The 24,724-nt window shown below is 39.9% G+C and overlaps 1 protein-coding gene across 1 annotated transcript in view; it reads left to right on the forward strand.

The window, feature by feature from the left end:
• brip1 (BRCA1 interacting helicase 1) overlaps window positions 1–23,914 on the forward strand; it is a 41,881-nt gene extending 17,967 nt beyond the window's left edge. The window contains exons 8-20 of the mRNA XM_058634864.1: window positions 64–285; window positions 393–592; window positions 681–813; window positions 1,847–2,001; window positions 2,090–2,264; window positions 2,387–2,527; window positions 3,596–3,757; window positions 12,023–12,182; window positions 12,314–12,435; window positions 19,641–19,753; window positions 20,039–20,121; window positions 20,255–20,572; window positions 21,549–23,914. Coding sequence (XP_058490847.1) covers window positions 64–285; window positions 393–592; window positions 681–813; window positions 1,847–2,001; window positions 2,090–2,264; window positions 2,387–2,527; window positions 3,596–3,757; window positions 12,023–12,182; window positions 12,314–12,435; window positions 19,641–19,753; window positions 20,039–20,121; window positions 20,255–20,572; window positions 21,549–22,297 — 2,733 coding nt within the window. The 3' untranslated portion in view covers window positions 22,298–23,914. The remainder of the gene's footprint in view (window positions 1–63; window positions 286–392; window positions 593–680; window positions 814–1,846; window positions 2,002–2,089; window positions 2,265–2,386; window positions 2,528–3,595; window positions 3,758–12,022; window positions 12,183–12,313; window positions 12,436–19,640; window positions 19,754–20,038; window positions 20,122–20,254; window positions 20,573–21,548) is intronic.
• The last annotated feature ends 810 nt before the right edge of the window (window positions 23,915–24,724 follow it).

Genomic DNA, 24,724 nt, shown 5'->3' on the forward strand with positions numbered 1-24,724 from the left:
TATAATTTGTTTGTCATTATGCTTTGATTTATCCTCTCTTGTCTCTGTCTGTGCATATTACAGGGTAAGTCGTGCCGCTTCTACCATGGCGTCCAGAGAATGCGGGACCAGCAAACACTGCAAAAGGTTCATGGACTTCATGACGCTTGGGATATTGAGGACCTGGTGGCTCTTGGAAAACGTCTCCGTTCATGCTCTTACTATGCTGCCCGTGAACTTAGGCAGGGTGCTAACATCATCTTCTGCCCATACAACTACCTTCTGGACCCGATGATCAGAGAGAGTGTGAGTGGAGTTTAGCAATAAGGAAAAAAGGTTGATAAGAGGAACAAATTTTAAACCACTCTCCACCCTCTCTTCTTTGCCTCTGTCTTCACGTTCATCTGCACCAGATGGAGATCAACCTGGCTGGACAGATTTTGGTGCTGGATGAAGCCCACAACATTGAGGACTGTGCAAGGGAGAGCGCCAGCTTCACGTTGGACCACAACAATCTGTTGCTGTCCAGGGACGAGCTGGAGGGCATGATCAAATGTAACATCAGAAAGGACAAACATGAACCACTCAGGGATTTCTGCTACAGTCTGATCAAGTCAGTCAATCAGTAATTCATACGTGCACGTACGTGATTCTCATAATTAGCAGAGTAGATATTCACTTGGTGTTTTATTTTTGTGTAGCTGGATCCAGGAAAGCAAAAGCCTGATGTGTGAAAGAGGATATGAGACTGCAAGTAAAGTCTGGAGTGGAAAGGAAATAATCAGCATCTTTCACAGTCTGGGCATCACTGCGGATACTTTTGCTTTACTCAAGGTATTTTAAATATATTTACTTAATTGTACAGAAGACAACCTTACACCATCATGAGTTCATTGTGGAGGCTGTGGCTCAGTTTATAGATCAGGGTATTTTCTGACTGTATGGTTGCTGGTTCAATCCCCAGCTCCTCCTTCTTCATGTAAATGTGTTCCTGGGCAAAATAATAGATGCCAATTGCTCCTGGTGTGGAAAAAGTTGTATGCACAGCATTAATGTGTATGTGACTGGCAAAATTGTGGGGTAAAGCACTACTTACTTAAGCACTAAGTACTTTCAAAGCCTGGAAACTGACAAACAGATATCACTGCATAAACAATATTCTAGATTAGTTATAGTCGTCCCCGAATATAGAGCTATTTTTAATTTCATTGATGTGTCCTGATACTCTGGCCATGAAGCGCATACTGTAGATTTTGATTGACATCCACTATCTGATTGGTGTAATTCCCTGTGAGAAGGTTACTGACATAGATGGATAGATACTTTATTAATCCTGCAGGAAATTTGAGTAGCAGCTCAAAACACAACAACATTCATTTATGTAATACATGTAGGCAGCAAAATACTGTACTTACTTACTGTACTTTACTGTAATGTAAATCAACTCTGTCAAAGCCTTGTCAAAAGGTTATGCTGAATACTGTGACACTTACCTGTTGAGGGTACAGATCCAACACTGAAAATGACACGATAGTTCCAGAATTTGGCATCAAGAATAAATCCATGGACCAACCTGCCTTGTGTCAACTATCCAAGCAGGTGGTACCCATGTAATGGTGTAGATAAAATACATGTGGCACATTTTGGGCCTGTAAATACCTGTTCACTATGTGCCCATTGTTTGGATCTTCACTGTGTGTGAGGGGAAAGCTCACAGCTCTTTTAGCGATACATCTGTCGCATTTCTACCGATATCGCTTGCATTTCTTATCCAAACAACATAGAAGTCAACACTGCACTCACTGGATGATTTGTTATATGTTGTTTTCTTCTTACATGTCCTCTGTCTTTTCATGTGTCTTTTCAGAACAACCTGGAAGAAATTCTGGAGAAGGAGGAGCGTGTTGGTATAGTCAATGGTAGAGAGGACATGGTGCCGATCCCCACCGTCACCTCAGCTACTTCCAGTGTCCTCAAAAACCTCTTCATGGTTCTGGATTTCCTCTTTAGGAACAACTGCAGGTCAGAGTCAACACAAACACGTCAGCTGGCACGTGGCTGACATGAAGTACGAGCTGTGTGGTGACTTTGTTGTCCTCTGTGATTATAGGTTTGCCGAAGATTACCGGGTAGCTCTACAGAGGAACTATGCTTGGACCAACCAAGTCCCACCTGATGCTCCTGATGCCCAGGGCTTTTTTGCCCGCCCACGACACAGACAACGCCAGAGCAAAGTTAAGGCAGAGGTGTTGTCACTCAGCTTCTGGTGCCTCAACCCGGCTGTGGTAAGAGACAACAGCAATACATGACTTAATGGGCTCTAAATTGTAGTTACATGTTACATGACAAACGCTGGTAAAAAAAACAAACAGCCCTTGATGGTTGCGTTTGTGTGTTTATCTCTCAGGCTTTCTCTGACTTGAGTGGGGTGGTGCACAGCATCGTGCTGACTTCAGGAACCCTGTCACCCATGGGCTCCTTCTCCTCTGAACTTGGGGTGCAATTCAGCATTCAGCTTGAGGCCAATCACGTTATCAACAAGTCCCAGGTCAGTTGCCCATGTCTTAAGTCTCAGAGTCTCTGAACTGTGTGTATTTTTTGTTCACACAAAGTCTACTTACTGGATTATGTACTGTATCATACTGTAGGAAGGCATGGTTTTGGAAATAAGACTGCTTTCCAAATTAAATGATTTGGATTTGAATTATGACTTGAACCTCAGGGCACATACAATTTGTCACACGAGAAAAAGGCAGTCTTGTGACATTTTTAATTTACGCTGTGACATAAAGTTTCAGTTGTGTCCCTCATAATCACAACTTAGTCTGCTCTATCAGTGACAAATCACCCTGATTGGTACATCCAAGCTGCATTTGTGAAAGACATCCATCTAAGACTCTGTTTGGATCTGTTATTAACATCTGTTTGAGTGATCTGATCACGAGTGGACAACACTGAGTTTATCTGAACATAGAGCGCAACACTTTTGATCAGCTCACTCAGGATGAATGTTAATACCAGGACCTGGTCTGAATGGAGTTATTGGTCAACATGAGGTCTAGGTCTTCAGAAGAATCAATTGGAAATGATAAGCTGTGGTTGTATCAGTAGATTAGACAATCTGAAGCTTTGACCCTGTGTTTGCTCCACATCTATCACAGTACCACTTGTGTCCAGCAGATGTCACAGTCTAACTGCTACTAATTTTTTTGTTTTCTCTGTAATGGTTGAGAAAATCTGTAATTTTGTAGTAATCTCCATATTTGCATAATTAGAGCTGACTAATGAAAAAGGTGAAATATACTCTTGGTCACAAATCATTGAAATCATGATTATTTGCACCTATGACTCAGCTTTTGAAACTTAACGTACATAGGAGAGTTAAATCGGAGGCTTTATGGGCAACAGAAACTGAATATACTTCATTAACATAACATTTTTTTGTTTTGTTTGTAGGCTTTGAATATGTACTTTTGGAAGTTGTCTTGCTTTACAGTGTTTCTATGTTTATGTTCTATAATAGTCTGAACTGACAAACCAGTCACAGTGTGAGTTTCATGTTTTGAAAGGAGAAATGCTCTGTCCACATAAACTTCCTATGACGTCCTTTCTGCAGGTTTGGGTGGGCACAATTGGTGCAGGACCCCAAGGCAAAAAACTGTGTGCCACCTTCCAACATGCTGAAACATATGCCTTCCAGGACGAGGTGGGTGCCCTGCTGCATCATGTGTGCCAGGTGGTGGCCAAGGGGGTGCTCTGCTTTTTGCCATCTTACAAGGTAAATGAGATTAAGATTTTGTTGGAGCCATTTTAAGAGTTTAATGCTAATTCTTGCAATGATTGCATTAATATTTTGAATACATTTTGAATAATTTTCCCAGGATTTTTCCAGGATAATAGTCTTTAAATGATTGGGTAGCTTTTAAACAAGACTTCATATGTGATTTCACATAGTCACATAGGAAAAACTGTGGCACCCTCTAATATCATTAAGTACTAGCCGGGACTGATCTGTCAAACTCAGTGTTGTATCACATTGTTGCTTCTGTCACTCATTTTATTGCTCTTTTATTGTCTGAGTGCAGTGATATGAATGTTTTGAACAGTCTCAACATGACTGAGAAAGCTGTCAGAGGTCGAGAGATAGTATCGCTGAGTGATATTAAAATGATGGTAACTCAGTGTATTGAAGTGGTGGTTAAGCGTTTTGCTTTTAGATTAATTTTCACTTTTTACCACTAGGTGGAGTTACAGACCACAAAGAGGAGTCAGGTCTTGAGCTTCTGACGTTTAAATGTATTTGTATTAACTGAGGTCAAAAAAGTGAGAGTTTTCAAAACCTTTGACTAGATTCCAATAGATCCCACTGCTAACATAGCACAATATGTTAGAATGGATCACCACTAATCAATAGAGACACTTGTCAGGTTCTTGGTAAATGTCGTCATTCTCACAGAACTGTATCCTCTTTCAGTTAATGAGGGCGCTTTCTGAGAGCACACTCGTAGACACTTTGTCCCCCTTTGTTTGTTATGCATTTTTGGCCATGAATAATTAACGTTCACTACAGCTCACTTGTCACATTAGCTTACAAAAGGGCAAGTGGATTTCATTTGTCGCCGTGTTTGTCCCCATTGCACGTTACATGTGACTTCGGTCAGCATTTTTAGTCAATTAACATACTGTGTGTAACAGACAGTACATGTTTACAGCCAGTTTGATATTCACATTATAATACAGTGGGATCTATAACGCACTTCATTTGCAACCCCTAAAATAAAGCCATTTACTTTTATCACTGCAGGCAATGTATATAGACAAGTTTCAAAGATTTTTTTTAATTTCAATATTTGTAAATGTAAAATTTTCCAGTATATAAAGGAAAAATGGAAGCAAGTCGAGAATGGATAAAAAAAGAAAGAACATTATTTATGAGTCAAATGTTGTCTTTTTGCCCTGCTATGTCAGAGCTCTGTACCGCCATGTTGTGGATCACTCTCATAATGTACATGTATTACACAGTAATAGCTGTACAATTTTAAACATTAAGCAAAAATCATCATGTATATGGTGAAGATTCCTCTGCGTTCCAGCCTGGAGTCCTGCAATTGTTCTACATACAAACAAATTATGTTAAAACATTGTACCACAAACCCATTTCACTCTTTCACATTCCATCTCTGATGATCCTATAACTTGATGCCTTATACTTTAAGTGAAAGCTTTTTGAAGTGTGGTTGTGTGAGGTACAGACACACAGTCTGCGCTGTCTAATAAAATGCAGATATGTCAGGAACATGGTCTTGACATTAGACAGCCTTTTCTGCCTGGAAAGTGAAGTGTGTAAAGTGCTTACTTTCCAGCACCAAAGTCCATAGAGAAAAATCAGTATTTTCAGACAACTTGCCGTACATTTAACATTTAAGCTGTCACAGATTGTGTTGGGCGAGCCTTTTGTGAAGTGGCTAAAAAGTGTCTCCACTGGCAGACACTTTTGCAGCGATGGCAACCTCTGTGTCTCAGGTTGGCGAGCACAGAGCAGTCACTGCCTGATGAGGCCTTTTCTATCGCTGATACAGAAATCAGGGCAACGATTTTCTTTTGGTTCATATATTTATTAAAACTAATTATTTTTTCCTCCACTTGATAAATTTGATCTGTTTTAATGATAATAAATAATAAAAAAATGCTTAAGTAACCAGTTACTGAACACACCAGTGGTCTGTCTCTCCAGTCTACAAATAATAACTTTATTTTACTGGACGATTATTCGGTCGACCTCTAACCTGACCTTTGACCAGAAGTATAAAGCATTTTGAATTCTTGACTCACCTTATCAGCCGTTATGTCCTACACTCTCATTCATGCTCAAATACATCCTATCATGCAAGCCAGACATCACTAAAATACAGTTTTGCTGTGATGAGTGGGTCTGTGCCATGTGAAGTGCACCCCTACAGTTGTGTCTTTGCCCTTGGCAGTTTTAGTTTTTGCCTTTGGCATATTAGCGTAGCCAGTATTTGATGTGCATTTCAGTATGACACGTGCAGAGTCGCAGATTTGAATTGTCTACACTCCTCCACTGCTTACTATCAGGTTGCTTCCTCAAACAGCTGATGATACTGCCATCCAAACTGTGAGGGAAAGCTTAGACTCTGGGCCTCGATGTTTTCTCATTTTACCTTCCCTTTTGTCATCCTCCGATGCCAGCTGAGGAGCGACTGTGAGCAATGGGATGTTGTCTCATTATTGACAATCATGTAGGAGTCCTCTGTCTCTCTCTGTGCCGATGCATTAATATTTAATCTGCAGTCAACTCTTAAAGATGAGGAGATGAGGGGGGAAATGAAAGGCTGGGGTATTAATTGGAGCCCATAGAGGCCTCACTGGTGCCGCTGAGTCCCGTCTGCTCTGTAATCTGTGTGTTTGTGTGTGTGTGTGTGTGTGTATGTTTGTGTAGGCTACACAAAGAGTGGCCATCCCTGAACACCCCTCTCACTGTATGAAGGTGATGGCTTTCAGCCTCTCATACGCTGCTGGTTTTTGTAATGGACATAAAAAGCTGTTGTTGTCCTCACATACACATGCAATGAGCTTAAATTGTCTTTTTATGCCACACATAATTCAATGTAAATTAGACTATTGCCACTGTATTTATTAAGGTTGCAATAATCAGTTGATTTTTAATTGACTACTTAATAATTCGCCAACATTTCTGATGATTTAGATGCATTTTGTTTTGTTTAATGACTTCCGTTTCCTTTTTTCTTTGGTTTGTGGACAAAAGGCATTTGAATCTAGATTTTGAGGTTTTTCGAAAGAACAATTGAGGTTTTTCACCATTTTCTGACATTTCTGGACCAAACCACTAATGCAGTCATCAAGAGAATAATTAAGCCAAGTTTTTATAGCTGGCTTTGTCTTTTCATAGCAATGGCATTTGTGCACCACAGTCAAATGAACTCTGTTACTTGCTCTGCTTCTATTTAAGACGCATGGACAAACAAAGTTTTCCTATAATCATGGTCTTACACAGACGTACGACTTTCCAGCACCAGTACTATGGTTTTGTAGCACTTTAACCTCAACATCCCTTCAGTTAATGCCCTTTAAAATCACAGCGGGCACTACCATCTGCTCCCAGCCGCCAAAGGAATGGACCAATGCTCCACAGGAGAGAGGGGGACTGATGGTTTATTAAAAAAAACAAAACAGAGTTTTACTGAAGTGGCAGCAAAAGATGGCAGAGACTACAAGATGCTTTTAACAGAGATTTTGATAAGGGCCATTAGGTGACGTCGCCTCGCTGTCTGTGTGAAGACGCACCCACTGCTGGCGCCTGAGCTCTTCAGAGCATGTGTCAAATCAAAGTCAAAGCAGCACGTGCACCCTCCTCAGCAGCTCAGGGCCATTTGAGCAGCAGTGGTACAGCTCCAGAAACACTGTTACCTCAGAGTGAGACTGTGTCTCTGTCTGTGGCGTAGAACTCCTGATCTCTTTTGTTTTATAAGAGTTTTTACAGTGGAAACTTGGGGGTTACTGCTGTCTGACTAAGCTGGAGCTTGTTGGAATGGTTAGATGTAATACGAGGAAAACAACCTAAAGTCAAATGGAGCTTTTAACAATGTGCAACAACTATTTCTTGTCTTTGAAACGGCAAGTAAGATAGGGCTGAAAATAATTCAGTAACAGTAATTTTTGCATTTTAATGTTTTTTAATATTAAGAAGCATAACATAACAAAAGTAAATTTTAGATATATGTTTATACTGTTTTTTATATAACAAATGAATAAAGGTAAGTCATACTAATTAATCAGTGAATTGTTGCAGCTCTTTTTTTCCCTCTGTGCCGCAGAGCTCTGTTATCTAAAAACCACTGCACACATCATTGAACAACATGACTCGTGGTCACATGTGGTCACTGCCAACATACAGTACATTATGCTGACGGTTACATTTTGTCAAGTTAGTTAACAGATACACAAGTAACGTTCACAAATAATCCTGCTGTATTTTTTTGTTTTAGAAAACACAATATTTTAATAATTAATGTGCACAATTTGAAATCCTCATGTTGATTTTTATGTGGATGTTTCTGAATTCAGTCTTCATCTCTGGGCAGCGGGCCGTGTTTTAGCAGTGTTCCATTGTTATTTGAAGAGTGGCAGGTCAGAGGTGGCAGGTGGCTTCTTGCCACCACTGGTGGCGTGATGGCTGCTGTGATATTTTGTGACTGAATAATTTACATTGCAACAACACGTCTCCGCTCGCCACTGTGAAATGTGGCTCCTAGCTGCATGTTTCATTAATGCCGTGGCCTCCAAACCCTTCCATAATTCAGCAGGCACCAGAGGAGCTGCAATGTGTCGCCACACAGCTCACTGACACCAGGGACACAGGGAAGAGGATATAGAAAGAGGCCGGATGCTGAAGAGGTGAACGGTGGGGAGAAAGTAGGTGTGGGGGGGAAGAGGAGAAGTGTAAAAGTGCGAGAAAGACCACAGTTCACTGCTTCTATCTGGTTCACCACCCTGTCCCAATTGGCAGAGAAATCTGGCCCACTTTACCGTTTCACCAGCAGAGGCTGGGCATTGCACCTTCCATGCCCAGAAAGGACAATCAATTATTCATACTTTGTTTCGCCCTCTTATGTGCTAAATACTCTACATTCTCATTTATGGTGCATTGTAAAGTGTGGGACAATAAATAAAACCACTTTTATTTAACACCTTTTCTTTTACAGCTATGACGCATAGCTGTAAATGATTTTGTTCCTGTTGATCCTAGAGGTCTTAAACACGTGCATGAGTTATAGAGTATTTTCTATCTGTAAATAAGACTCTAAATGGTATTAAAAATGGCCTCATCCACGACAAATAAGCTGGAGACACAGTAGCATTAATCTTTATTTAAATCTGTCATTCAAAACCTCACTGTTAAAAGTTAATGTGTGATGATATGCAAAGAATCCTACAGATATTTCTGATGTTGATCATTGCACTTTGTTAGTGCAATGTAGAAGCTCCATTGGCACAGATGGCAAGCTGCTGCTCCAGTAACCAGGACAGCAGCTCTTTCACGGGACAACAACTGACATGAGGGCTCAGCATTCCCTGGGTTCTCTTCAGAGCGTCTGGGCTTTTGGTGCTTCTGTGGAGGAAGATGGAAAAGCTTGGATGATGTTTCAGAGCACATTGTGACGAGAGCTTCATTGTCCTATGACTCTGTAAGCACTGGTAGATATTAGACTAGTGATAATCTCTCTAAATAATAACTTTGCTTAGAGAACCATGTTATTACATCCAAACTGTCACCATGTCAGCACGTACAAAAGGAAGCTGTTGTATGAATGATTGCCATGTAACCATCGAATGGTTAGTTTGGTACTGTAAGGTACGCATTTTTTTTCCTTTCCATTATAGTACCAAAATAACCAGACCCTACCGCTCAATTTTTTTGGCACCCTTCCCTTGGGTTACCAGAGTAGAAGGGTACGGAGTATTAAGCCTGGTGACCCTTCAGACACCCCGACTCCCCTGCCCGATGGGCCTTTCATCTGTGAGCTGTACCCTGACGCGCAGGTATACCAGGGTCCGCCATAAGTGCGCTCTTCGGCGCATGCAGCATGTCTACCACGGCCTTCAGGGCATTCACGTTGACTGCACTCTTATAGAACTGTATTTACCTACCTCAAATTAAGTGATCCCTGTTTTCAAGACCCTCTAAAGCAAATGCAGAGTTTTTCCCTCTTCACACATAGTGGCTGATAACATGTGAAAATAGTTATTACAGCACAGTAGTAAAATGTTTTTCTACGGTTTTCAGTTCAAGATTTTTTAGGTTTCCCTGAAGATGTAGCTTGATGATGCACCAGAGCCATAGTTGGCGTAAATCTTCCTCAAAAGCTGTAATGATAGTAAAACCCTCTACTCGGTGGTTTACCCATTCACTTGTGAGTAACTGCATCTGCTTACACACTACTGCCTTTGTTTTGCTCATGTGGAGGACATTTTCTACCAAGTGGTAGAAAATGCATGAATGAATGTATAACCACTCCATAGTTAATACTACATTATTATGAGCACACCATAGTAGTAGTAATACTTTGTGCCAGTGATTTAAAAAGGAAAAAAAAAGCATAATGGTTGCACCATTGCTGAATGAGATTCCACTGCTCACTCGCTCCTTGTGGAATCATCTCTTTTCCATGTGCAGCCTGGCAGATAATGGCTGTTTTGTTTCGTGGTAGATCTGCAGTAAGTGCACAACATTAGTTATTCATCTCCTGCTCGAGATTGCACTGGAAAGCAATTGCAGGACAAACAGTTTGCTGAATTTGAAGATGCACGTAAAGGGGGAGTCCTTGCATATTTAGTGAATGTGTTATGTTTTATTAATTCAAGTGTCTTGCCCTCAGTTGCTTCAGGAGGCACATACTTGATTAAATCTTTCCCATGCTTCATGCCACTACTATCAAAATATATATATATATATATATATATATATATGTATATGTATATATAAAATATATATATATATATATATATATATATATATAAAATATACAGGTATATAATAAACTATCAAGTCTTTCTGACTCTGTATTTTTTCCCTGTACTGAACATGACCTTCGAAAACATTTTTAAACACTTTGAGACGCATGAATCTGAACAGAGTCTGTGTGGTGTTGTTGAATACTCCCGACTTCCTGCCATCTTGTGGCTCCGTCTGCTCCTGGCTCACCCTTTACAGTTGGACACCATTAGCTCATTGAAAAGTTTTCTGTGGACTACAAGAAGAACTTCTACTTGACCCTTCTTACACGTTTCCATGTCAGTGAAGCTGCTCTTTGATTCTGAGGCCATGCTTATTCATGGATATAATCTGCACAGCACAAACATGAGTGGGGCCATGTTTGAATGAGGGCTTTTAGATCAATGTGCCTCCCTTGAGAGCTGCTGACTTTTTGTACTAACAATAGCACAGCCGCAGTGATTTTATTACAGACGGGGTTTAAACGCATCATCTCTGTAAGTGCAAGTAAGGAAAAGGCATCATGCTCTGTGAGGACACGGCAGCAGACCTTTACTGAACACTTTGTCGTCTTGTTCAAACTGTTTTTTGTTGTTTCAGAGAAAGTAGAAAGTGTGATAATGTCTTACTGTGACTTACTTGACAGTGTTATATGTAAAATAATGTATTCAAAATGTATAAAAAGTGCCTTTCTAAAACTCAAGGATGCTTTACAGAGATGAACAATAATAAAATACAGACATTAATTTATTTGTTTCCACAATATTACCTCTGATAAAGTCTTGATTTCTTTTTCTAATTGTTAAAAGCACCTATCACAATAAAGCAGTTTTTCAAATCTCACATTTCTGCTACTTATCACGATAAACATTAGAATTAAAGATTAAATTTTGCTTTCGATTGGAATTTAAAGAAACCAGTGAATTGTGATTTGAACACGCATCTGAGCTGAAAACAGTTAATAGTAATTATGAGATGTGTATCATAGTGCCTAAACTTTATATCCATGTATAATGAGCATTTGTTATATTGAAATTGAAGAAATGATATGGTAATTTAATATTATTGACATTTTTTCTGCTGTTGTTTCATTTTAGAGCTGCGTTTTATGACAGTATATAAAGATTAATGGCATCACTGTTCCCTTTAATTATGGTTTTATTAAATAGTGAAACATTTCTCTCAACTGAGGTAAAACAATTATATGTTACACCTTAATGTGTGTGGGGAATAAATTGAAGACAATTACATTGCAATATTCCACAATTGCCAGGTTATTTACAACATTGCACAAAGAACTTGTTTGTTGGTTGACTATTGAAAGTGAACTGTAGAAAGTGTGTTAATTTTAATAATAAAACTTCTGTGAGAGCACTCTGTAGTAGAGAACTCACCTGAAGATCCTGCACAGTTGACTAACACTTCTGTTTACTGTAATCTATTTTCACTCTTTCCAAAGCTATGCAAACATCTGTGTTTATATCCTGATGCCTCTTGTGGTTTGATCAGATGTTGGACAAGCTCCGGGACCGATGGATCAACACCGGTTTGTGGGAGAAGCTAGAACAGCAGAAAACCGTGATCACTGAACCCCGCGGTGGTGGCAAGGGGGATTTTGACGAACTGCTTCATACTTACTATGATGCCATCAAATACTGCGAGGAAAGAGGTGAGGCTGGTTAACACCATCAGTACTTTGATTTCATTTGTATGGATTTGTACAACAGCTCAGAGTTCTACAGCTCAGAGTTCTACTGGACACTGCTCGTCACTGACTATGTTTTCACTTCTGTGTTGTAGATGGTGCTTTGCTCATCGCCGTGTGTAGAGGTAAAGTGAGTGAAGGGCTGGACTTTACAGATGACAATGCAAGGGCTGTGGTCACCATTGGAATTCCCTTCCCAAATATCAAAGACCTCCAGGTAAGTTACATACATTATGACGTGTTCAGAACACGACTGGCAAAGACTGAGGTTCACAACCTGTCTTAAAATAAACTGAAAATAATATCTGTTTAGTGACAGGTAGGTAGGTAGGTTTTCTGCTTGGTGAGTAAATATGAGAAGACTCCATGCCATGTTTACCAAAAATAGTCATGTAATAAAACACTATCCTGGGAGTTTGCCACATTTTGATTTACAGGCACTCTGCTTCAGTACACACAAGGTCAAGTGCTAATGAATTGTGATTCATTTAATCCAGGAAATTCATGACATATATATATATATGTATATATATATATATATATATATATATTATATTATACAGTTAGCATGTCTAGTTATAATGTTATTGATGTTTCTCTGAAATTTCAAATTGTGGTATATGAAGCAGGTTTGAGAACCACTGGTTTCGTAGCATAAAAACTTTTTAAGAAGGCTACATTTTGAATTCAAAAGTCCAAGCCCCTTCCTTCAGACTTCTCTCCACCTCCAGAGCACAGGAACGCATGAGCACTGCGCAGCATCGGTCATTTTCGGTACTTTTCGGTGATGCTAAGTTTTGGATAATTGTTCAAATGACAATGTGATGATCACAAACCTTTAACCTACCAGTCCAGTAGAAACAGAGCCACCATCGCATCACTTTGCAGCCCTTTCTGTTCGTTCAAATTCAGCACCGATGTTCACTCAGGTCTTGGAGCGCGTTGCATCAGCCTTTTTCTTGGCAGTGACTTCCCCAAAAACTGTCTTTCATTTGCATCCAACACATATTGTTGGAACCATTTCTGTCACAGCGTTGCTGCAATTGCCTTCTTGGATTTAGCAAGCTAGCATTAGCCCTGGTGTTGTTTCCTGCGGATGCGCGATTAGTGCACGAAGAGGGGTTTGATTGATGCACCACGATCCAATTATTTCTTCCGGGCTGTTTAATATGATTGGATGGTGGTGATTAATAAAAACTGTTTTCAGCAACATTTCTGACCAAGAGCCAATATTTTGGACACCATGAGAACAAAAATGCAGCTCAGCGACATATGTAAACTGTATTTATGTCCACACTCATACACAAACTCACACCTAATAAGAGCATTCCCTTTTGGTGATCCGTAAAAAAATAATAATCCCAAAGCGATGCTGTGTCTGCGCCGTCCACGGCAGATAAAGTTGACCTTTAAGTTTGAGTCTCCCTCAACGCCTCCCACCTCCCTTCCCCTCTCCTCTTCCACAGCCTCCTGTCAGAGCATAATGAAGCTTTCACTAACCTGTTCTGTCAGTGTTGGTGTAGTGAAAGCTGTCAGTTTCACATCTGTCAGCTCTCAGGGCATCGCTGCTGTTTCTTTTTAAAAAAAAATCTGATTTATTTTTAACATTTAATTTTATTTCTTTTAGTGAGTGCTGCAGTTTAGGTACAGGTAGATGGTCTAATCACACTGCAAAGTAGGGCATATGAGAGTTGTTATACCATATATGGTTTGACTGTGAAATGCTGTGCTGGATATTTAAAAATAATGTTGTCTGATAAGTAACAGCTGCAAGGATTTATTCTGCTATGTAAAACTAAAACGCTTCCCTAATACCTAGAGTGGCTTGATACCACTTTTTCATGCCCCAAACGGTATCACAATCATCAGTATCGACTGGTACTGATATCGTATTGTCTTTTTTACCCATTTTAAGCAACTAAGCTGTTAATAGCACAATGTGTTGTTCATGTGCTGATGCATTTACCATCCAGCTATGACTAGTCATTTCATAATAAATGTTCCGCTTCAATAAAGGGAGAATTATACAACAAATGCCACATCTCAGTTAACATTGCTGTTACTAATAAAATAATTCTTAGATGTTTTTTCTTTAAGCTTAAAATCAGTGCACACAGCTAACATGCTAACTGGAGCAGAACAGCAGACAGTTCATTTTCATTTTCTTTTAACAGCTTATGAATAATCAATTATTTACATGATATATAAGTTTTGCGGATTGTATATATTTTTTACTTTTTTATTTTATTTATTTTCACCACTATCAGACGATACAGAGTATAACATGACTCATCCCTATCCCGTTATTAGTGTGTCTACTGTGAGTGAATATGATTAATACACCATCTTAAACACAAACAAAGCATGCACAGACCAGATAAAAAAAAAAGGCATTAGGTAAATAGGTAAAGCAAAAACAATAATCATGAACAATCTTTTTAATTTGAATAAATGAATTGAGTTTATAGTTAAATGTGGAAAGACAGAGGTTATTGTGTCACAGGGTTCTGCTGCAACTCCTCAATTTAACCAAACAAAAAAATGATGGCTTAGTCGGTGGACTGTTGTTGTGTTGCCCTTTATTTTATCAATCCCAAGGTGCAAACTGAGGTTGAAGAGTGGAGTAATTTGATGAGTTTGAACCGAATTAAAGACGATGGAAACGGGATGGTTATGTTATTGTAGATCTACAATTATGATGAAACTGGCAAGTGACAAAACTGGGAAACTGCGGCGGGTGTCTGTGTGTGCACTCTATCAGCGGGTATGTTTGGTTATTGCTTTCTCAGCCAAGCAATTAAATCTGGTGAATAAACATTATCCTTTATACTTACTTACCCCTGAGCGTTACTTTTTGTTTAACATTTATTTCTTCATAATTCTTACTTTTAGTCTCTTCACTACATTGCGTCTACTGCACCTCTTATCTTGTCTTTTAGTAGTAGAGTGGCAGTGTTGACTCTAGAGGAGCCCTCTGGGGCTGTGAAGTCCTTTGAGCTATTACCCCATTACACCACTGAGAGAATGCGGTCACTGATACTAATCACTGTCAAAGCCATGCAGCCAGCAAGTCTTTGTAGCGTTCTAAACCAGCACAGATGCTGCGACAGCACTCGCTTTACTCTTCTTTTGTGCTTCTTCTGCCTCACCTGTGGAGCTGACACGTTTACTCTGCCTTGTGTGAACTCATTTGAAGATTGTTTGAATGTAACAGACATTTGTTTATATGTAAACGGTACAAACTACAGCTGTAATGTTTGAAACGTCTTTGGTGAGCACACAGGCTGACGCCCTCATGTGTGGCACGTTCATACGTTTTCCCTCTTACGCACTTTTGCTGACATGTTGACATCCTCTTCAGTGCACATGTGAACCCAGACACTTTATCTCACTCTTCCTGCCCCACACTCACATGGCTGCACCCTCACCGCATGGATAAGAGCTTCTCTAGATTTAAAGCACGCCGGCAATCACACAGATACTGTACCTGCTTGACCTACATGACGTGCATTCCCAGACAGACATAACTCTTAAACGCCGCGGCCTAAGCACATGGCAGGCAACTTTACTGGCCTGTTGTGTTATTGTGACAAAGATCAAAGTTTGAACTTGAGAAGTCTCTGCAGTGAAAGCCCTACCAAATGTGGTATTGCATTTATGTCGAGTTTTCCAGTGGCATGTTTTACAGTGAACAGTCATGCCCTGCTTGCGTGAGTCAACGATAAGTGGCCTTAACAAGCAATAAAAAGACACTTACAGCTGATAAGGCATCCCTCTTAGTTTAACGAAGGGCTCGGTCATGCTGCTGTCCACTGTTTAAGAACATTTTAATTCTAGAGCCCGTGAGCGTGATGTAGAGGGGACTGTGGAGGAATGCTGAAGAGTTCACAGAAATCATCTGGCAGAGGGATGATGGATGCTCCAGGCAAACATAAAACACTCTACATATGGCTTCATCATCAGACCCTGAAGGAATGCTTTATAATACTGTAGATGTCCTCTGCCTGGGTCTTCCTTGTCACCACCACAGGCCAGCTTTATAAAGAAGTCAAACTTGTTTTTCTTTTTGCTAATCCAGAATGTAGACATTCAAGACTGGAATAAACTACACACAATTACATTTAGGTACATTTTCTCACACCCTCACTATCCACGCTGAGCTTAATATGATTCAGGGAATAAATTATAAGGAAAGTTTGATTAAAAAAATACAGTTAACGATATGACATGTTCAGTGATGTTACACACAAAAATAAGTAATATTATTTTAAGGCAGTTTACTATTCTAGATGTGCACTGTTACGTTTTTTAGTATTAGGGCTGAACCAATAATACTATATTCAAAGTCGGAATTGCAGTTTAAAGTAAAGCAATTAGCAAATCACAAGGGCTTCAGTCCATGATTGTTTTGTGTTTTATCCCAATCTAAGACCTAAAAATTTAGCACATATACATACATGTTGGAAGCAGGTCATCATTTTCTCATCCTTGCATTAGAGTATAGTGGATAAAGTTTTGATGGTGTCGTGTGGTAAGCATGTTTTAAATCAATAAAATCAATGAATATTAAATGTAAAGTAAAGTGAAGCTTAACTTCAGGTTGAAAAAATTGGATATTTTCCCCAAATCATTTGGAGCTTTTTTAAAAGTAACATGACTGTTGGTGCAGATGAGCTGGTTTGAACTCCTGATCTCCTGGGATTTCCACACTCCAATAGTAAAACCAAAAGTAACCAAATCTGCAATAATGATGTGATGCAGTCACGTCAGCGTGGTGGAGCAGTGTCTCAAGTTTCAAACAACTCGCGGAATCGATAAAAAAAGACCTGAGGCTATTTGAGAGCAAAGGGAGAAACTATACAGTATTAGTATTGTTTTCTCAAAAAATACATGCATGTAATAAATGCAAATGCTGTGTATTTGTACTATGTACCGGTCTCATGAGACAGACAAAGGTCTGTGACCAGGTTTCTAAGGCTTTTGGTACTATAATCCATTATTTTCCTATTCATATATTGTATATGTGGAGCCTTTATACACAGAAAATCAAGCAGCCTAACTTTATAATTCAATAATGTTTTAAATTGAGATGGCAACTATTAAATAGTGAAAATGTTTCTGTGTGGAGCCGTCCTATGGGCTTATCCATTAGCTTGGGGAGAGTAGTATGATATTCTGATGTTCTTGCAAGTGTGTGTGTGTGTGTGTGTGAACCATAGGCGCACACACATGGACACTGTGTTCCAGACGAGCCACTCAGCTGTCACCTCAACCCCAGGAAGCAGATGAGGCGCTCAACAATCTCAGTGACAGACACAAGATGTCCTGGACTGCCAGGGGCATGCACACTGACACTGATGCACACACACACACACCCACACACTCACTCACACACTGTCTGTGTAAAATGTAGCTCAAGCAGGTGCACTCAGCTGCGAATCATGCCTTTTGGTGAAATATGTTTTCTGGAATGAACAGGTAGCTGTAGACGATGAGGCCAAAGCAAGCGACTGATCTCTTGACATTTTAACTAATCCTTTCTAGCTTGTAGCTTTCTGGCACATTTGCGGGACTTGCTAGCAGCCAGAATTGGCTTTTTCACATATGCAACCTGTCATGTTAGATTGGATGGTGACAGGGCATAGAGCAGGAATGTGATGGCTCAAACGCTGAAATGGACTGTGATTACATTTAGATGACACTGCCGACTTGAGGCTACTGGCCTTTTCTATTCAAGCCGTGGCTTTAGAAGTGTATTCTTTAACTTCTCTGGTGTCTCATACATAGACAAACATGATGCCAGCTACATGAACAAGCCCTACTGTGACAGGGCTATAAGTTACAGCCTAGTGCTGCATTCTTGCAGATCAAACATCTGATTGAAACAAGTCCAGGCCTTCATTTTACAAACTGCTGAATTCCTCCAGTGTGCAGGTGTTCCATGGTGGCAGGTGTTACTCAGTTGTTTGCATGAATCTGAGGTAAGGTCAGGTGTCATTGTCTGACTTTGGAGCCTTCCTAGTGATTCTGCTTGTTTGTTATTGCACAGCAGTCCAAACGGGCCACAGTGGCATTGCGTGATGCACGTGAGGTAACAGGCTGCACCTGTCATGGCCCCGTGTTTGGTGGCTCAGGGCAAACACACGGTACCTGTCAAGAGTAGTTAGAGCCCGTTCAGCAGCCTGCCCTGCCTGGCATCCCGTCAGACGGCAGCTGAACTTTTCACTTGTCAATTTTGAAAGGTTAGCGCTAAAATCAGCAGTGACGGATGCAAATGGATGGATGCTTTCCTGGCATTTTTGTGGAGGGATGCTTCATGTCACATCGGGCACTTTGGCTGTCCCCTCCCATGTCCCATGTCTACTCTGTCTTGGCCATAGTTTAGCCTCTTTGTTCCCCTTTAAGAAGAGATCCAACTTTGAGGAAAGGTGATACTTTACCACTTCAGGCATAGGTTATTATTGGGCATGTTGTGTGCCCTATATCTCTTACCCACTTGATGTGTCCGGACATCGTTGATTTAATTAATTATTGATGCATGAAAGCTTCTTTCCCTGATAATGGCACAAAAATATGTCTTTTCTTTTAGTCAGAGAGACTTTTTTGTATATTTTGGTCGATAAGTATAATTTTAAAATGATATTGGATGTGATTAAGCGTGTTCTTTGTCATTTAGCCTTTATTTTATTCATATGCATGACTGATCAATACAATACACTGCAGGTTTCTAACTGACAACATCCAAGCTGCAATATGCAACATGAGTAAAAATTCTTTATCTTCATCAAGATAAACTCTATACCTGCAAACGGGCAACAGACAACTTTGTCCTTGGTGGTTTCAGGTTTAGGATTGCATAGATGCAAGCTGAACAGCTCTCTCGTCATTGTGTTGAATACAGAATAACACAGTTCCTCTGTGCCATAAGTCACTAATTTTTGCTCGGGAAAGCAAGACAAATAGGTCAATAAGACAAATATAAATGTGAAGTTTTTTCCCATCATCATTGCAGAGTGAAATCCATTTTGACACCTTAAAGACAAGTTTAAGCCAAAAGTGTCTATTTCGTTCTGAAAGTGTAGACTGACCTATCTGTATCTAGCAGGAAGTAGTATTTGAAATGTGATACTGCCATTATTTGCATTTATTGTGCCTATAATAGTCACAGCTTTTTTTTTTTTAGTGAAAATCGAAATGACGAGTTGAGAAAATTATCAGACATGAAAATACACATTTGTTCTACAATTTAAAGCAGACTAGTGTCTTTAGTTTGGGGCTTGATCCAAACCCAGCGGACACTGGGTGAGAGGCTGCATATACCCTGAACAGGTCACCAGTCCATCACAGAACCAGAGCCAGTATTTGACTTAACATATGTTGTGGACTTGTTTTTTTTAAACATTCTTTGATATGTGGTTTCAGGTTGAACTGAAGATGAAGTATAATGACCAGCACTGCAAGTCCAGAGGTCTTCTCCCAGGCGGTCGTTGGTATGAGATTCAAGCCTACAGAGCTCTGAACCAGGCACTGGGGAGGTAAATGAGTCCTCAATAAGCGTTATGTTCCTATAGCTATACACTGCTATCAGCAGAGACAACATGACTGCTGTTATCACCTATTATTAATGTGCGTTTGAGCCCTTTTGAGGCTGGCTGTTACATGTCTGACAGTTTTGTGTCATAACCTTGCAAAATTGTATATAGTTGAGAAGAACACACAATGCAATATAGTCATGGTTTGGCATGTCATTGATCAGAGGATGTCTATTTCGCATTTTGCTCTCCTTGTTTGTACTTAAATCACCGACCATCACTTTACAGGTGTATCCGCCACAAGAATGACTGGGGCGCTCTTATTCTAGTGGATGACCGTTACAGGAACAATCCTAATAAATACATCACAGGTATGCATTCATGTGCTGTGGCTTCACTTGTAAACTACTCAGCCGCTCAAATTGAACACTAGATGGCAATAGTTGTCCACTATAAGACCACTTATATTGTTTGTCTCTGATGTGAATGTCTGTGTAATCTCAGGTCTCTCGAAATGGGTTCGCCAGCTTGTCCAGCATCATGATACCTTTGGCAATGCGATGCAGTCGCTGGTAGCATTCTCTCAGGTACAGCAGCAGGTGGCAACACCCCATGTGGGCAGCCAGTCAGCCTGCTCCATGGCCTCATCTCAAAATGGTCAGCTCCCAGATACTGGAGAGAAGGAGGGTCTGTCCCAGGCCTCAATTTCTCAGACACCAGAGTCGTGTGTCAAACGGCCTCAACCCCAGCAGGACACAAGCCCCTCTACATGCCTTCCCTTTACTCCTACACAGTTAAATATGGAACCAAATGAAAAACCAGGTGAGATGCACAGAAGTATATCTAATTTATATTTGTGGTGCTTTTAAATAATCTTTTATTATCACAACCAGTAAATACATCCAGACATTAAAAAGGGAAAAAGAAAGAAAAATCTATTTGTAATAAATAAAGAGAATTGACATAACATTTTATACACACACACAATACATAAATAAAGGTAACAAATAAATAAATGAATAATATTTCATATTTTTTTTTAAACTGCTCCTGGCTTCCATAAAATTAGATTGTTGCTTTAAGTATATATAGTAAAAGGTTTGTTCCAAGGGTACAAAAAACTGTTTTTATATATCCTTATACAGATATATTTATGGTTAATAAACCCTTCAAAATACATTCCTAAAAGATTTGAGCCCCTAGCACCACACTGTTCCCACTGTTTGGGACCTCCCTTTTTATCATGAATTATGACATTTAAAGGAACAGTTTTTTGTAAGACATTGATGTTATTGTGCTGAAGGACATGTGGGCATGACATCAGCACATGGAAATATGTTGAGATGACATGCTTGCACATTGTCTTGGTGAGCGCCCATTGTCTCTCTGGGTCATGAAAGGGTTGAACTGTTTGCTCATTTAAATTTTGTGTGGTGGATGAGGGTGGTAGAAGGGCAGTCACAGACGCCCCCTCTCCTCCTTCATAGTTTGGGGGCGGGAGCCATGGGATCAGTTGAGTGGCTTGCCTCATTACTGTAAGATCTTTTGCATGCCTGAGTGGCGCTGGAGCGAGCTGATGAGCAGATGTTGGACTGTTGCTTTTAATTAAATCCCCTCGACCTTTGTTTGGGTTATATTGAGCGTAAGCTCACATTTATGTCTTTCTACATAAAACAGCCTTGGTGACTGTGCAGTTGTCTCATGTCATGTCGTCTCAACACATTTGCTTTTGCAGCTTTGTCACAATTTTAAGTTCTCAAACTCATAAAAAGTAAACTGAATTCTGTTTCCATGACAGCAGAGTCCCTCTCACATCAGAGAAGAGCACCTCAGTCACTGTTCAACATTTTCACCTCCAGCCCCATCAGCTGTTTCAAGAAGGCCATCTTCAAAGAGAAGTCGGCCAGCAATCCCAGTCAGCTCTTTCAGGCACCTAATCATTCTGAGCACCAGCAGGAACAGCAGATCACTTCTCCACAGAAGGAGACTGAGGATCAGAAGATCACCTCTACACAGAAGGAGTCTGAGGTGTCTTGTCTTCAACATGAGGATGTAGATGCCTCGAGTGAAGCCAAAGTGGAACCAGACAGTCTGGCTCTGGGGTTGTCTACAGCAACAGAACCTCCCATCTGTGAAAGTGAAGCTCCTTCAGCAGACAATCCAGATGAGGATGACATGGACGATGAGACCATCTTCTTTACTCCAGAACTTTTTGAAGGAGAAGGAGAGGAAGGCACCTCAGGGATGGAGATAGAGACGGAGTCACCTGTCGGGGTGGTTTCAGGGGCAGAGAGCCCTGCCCTGCTGACGGAAAGACTTTTCAGCTCGGATCAGACCCAGGGGCACGGACAAGTCACTGCTCTTGATGGGCATGGTGCAATTTCAGTCAGTGAGGAGAGCACAGAGCTATCACAGGGACATAAAGAAGCAATCAGAGTACAAAAGCAGGGTGAGGACGCAGAGCAGGTGGATAACCAGAGCAGGTCAAACAAGAGACTCCACCGGCTGTCCAGGTCCAGACCCCCTCCCACCCCACAGGGTAACTAACTACCAGGATACAAGAGATGCTATAAACCAAGCTGAATGTACACCTCTCAGCCAAAAATAAGACACACTCCCCAATATTTTGTTGGACTGCCTTGAACTTAATTATGGCATGCCAAGATCTTGCATTTATGTTGGAGTTGAATGGTTTTGTGTTAAGTCCTCTATAGTATAGTACATCCCAGAGATTCTAAATGGGGTTATTGTCTGAACTCTGTGGTGGCCAACCCATCACAGTGTGTGTGAACTTGAGTCATGCTCACTGTTTCACAATTTTAGCTTGGTGAATCTTGGAATATGCCTAGGAAAATGACAGAAATACCTGGTCATTCAGTAAATATCAGGTAGTGAGCTGATTGTTTGGGCACAAAAATGAACCAACGCCCGATCATAACAGTCAGTATGTTTCCATGCAGGGTTTAGTCAAGCTATTGCGCCGTTCTATTGGACTAATACAATTGGACTCTGGTTTGCTAGGTGGTGATACCAGGTAGTTTTTAGTTGAACTATTATTCCACAGAGTCTTCCTACGTCCATGAACTTTAAAATTCTCAGTTCTTAGATCAGGCACAGGATACATTTGGTTTCCTCTCCTCATCAGGTCAAAGCGGTACTGCGCTGGGTGTTGCCATGATTTTGTTATTGTTGTCTTCTTCTGTCCACCAGTTTATTCTTATATTTCTAGTTCAAAGCCAAAGCCTGGGGGTGGGAACCATGTTGCATGTGAAGAGCCCCTAGGCCAGTTTGAGTCCAGTTTAATGTTTACATACAATTCTAATTTGACTCGCAACTACATTATGTGGGTGTGTCTGTACTTTTTGATTTAGCAAAATTCCCGTTGGACTAACATGTATGTTTAAAGTCAATTTTAGTTGGACAAACATCATGATTCAGTTTTGTCATGTAACGTCATGTAAACGTATTGACTGCTCCCACAGACGTGTAAGTTGAAATGAAATATCAGAGTATGAGACTCTTTTTTTTTTTTTTTTTTGGCTGAGCAGTGTATTTTCTGTGTTTAGAAATAAAGTGCAAATACTAAGTTCATTGCACAGTATGATGGGATTTTTTTTTATTTTATTATTTTTTTTTACAATTCCTTTACTGTTTCTTGAAACACTGCATCAAGGTTCATCTGTTTCATGTAACAGAGACAGTCTACTTGCCTCGGGCAACTTGCTCACACACTACAAGGTTTCATCCTGCTCTCATGTCCAATTGTCCACCTACTTATGTTGTGTGACACAACATCATCTCTTGGCCATTAAAGCCTTCTCTCAGTTAACACTTAACCAACATTACTGATGCTGCAGCACTGATTGATTCCGAATTTCTCCAAATCATTAAAAAACAAAACCGCGTTCATCTGCGAACAGCATGTAATGACATCATTTAGTTCTGTTTTTAATGATGTGTACGTTATGGACGCGGCACATTACATTCATGCATTGAACATGCCTGGTTGAACCTAAAACACAGACCTTTTTTCACATTTCATTCCAATTATGTGATTATGTGCCGTAAACATTAGCGGGATTAGTGTGTGGAGCCACATTTGTTCAACCATCAATACAAGCCTTCATGTAAAGTCTGTCACAATAAAATTAAGTGTAAGCCTTCCATGTTTTTTTGTAATTTTATTTTTGTTTTATGGAGGAATGTGTTTTAGAGACAGGAAATGGAAATACAACAGTCATTTTGAGTACTTGAGGCACTTGAGTAACCTAAACTATTTCCTGCACAAAAAAGACAAAACATCATTACCATGTATTCAAATTAGAACATAAAATAAACTGAAATCACAAAAATTGTCTATTAATTTTGTTTGTTTACTAATTGACTAATCACTGGTAATAATAACTGATTTCCTTATCGAGTAGCACAGCTTAAGGAAAGAGAAATAGACAACATGAGATCCTCAATATCTGGACAGTTGTACTCATGGCCAGTGGTCCAGCACAGAGAGTCTGTGTAAAAAAATAAATAAAAAGAAGTTTCAAATCAGGCATTTTATAACATTGATAAATATCACATAATTAAATATCAGTTTTGCTCTGGAGTGAAAGCTGAATGTCATGCCATAAACAACATCCAGTCTGTTTTTGATAGAAAGAAAATATAATTTATAATAACTATAGCCTATAACATGGATACATGTTCCAAAAAATATTAAGATACAAATAACTGGCACAAAAACTCAAAGACCATAGACTGGAAAAGAATGTTTATTGTCACATTAAGCCTCACCTCTATTATAGGATATATTAAAGATGTGTTGTCTATTTAATTTACAATTAAAATGTCGTATAATCACATTTTTATTTGCCTAGCCCAGTGACATTCACAGTACATTTGTAATCTTAAATTTTATTTTACTCTACAATTCACTGACATCTTTTTGTTTCCATTTGTGTCGTAAATATGATTATT

The sequence above is a fragment of the Solea solea genome, chromosome 7, assembly GCF_958295425.1.
Source record: "Solea solea chromosome 7, fSolSol10.1, whole genome shotgun sequence".
Taxonomy (NCBI): Eukaryota; Metazoa; Chordata; class Actinopteri; order Pleuronectiformes; family Soleidae; genus Solea; species Solea solea.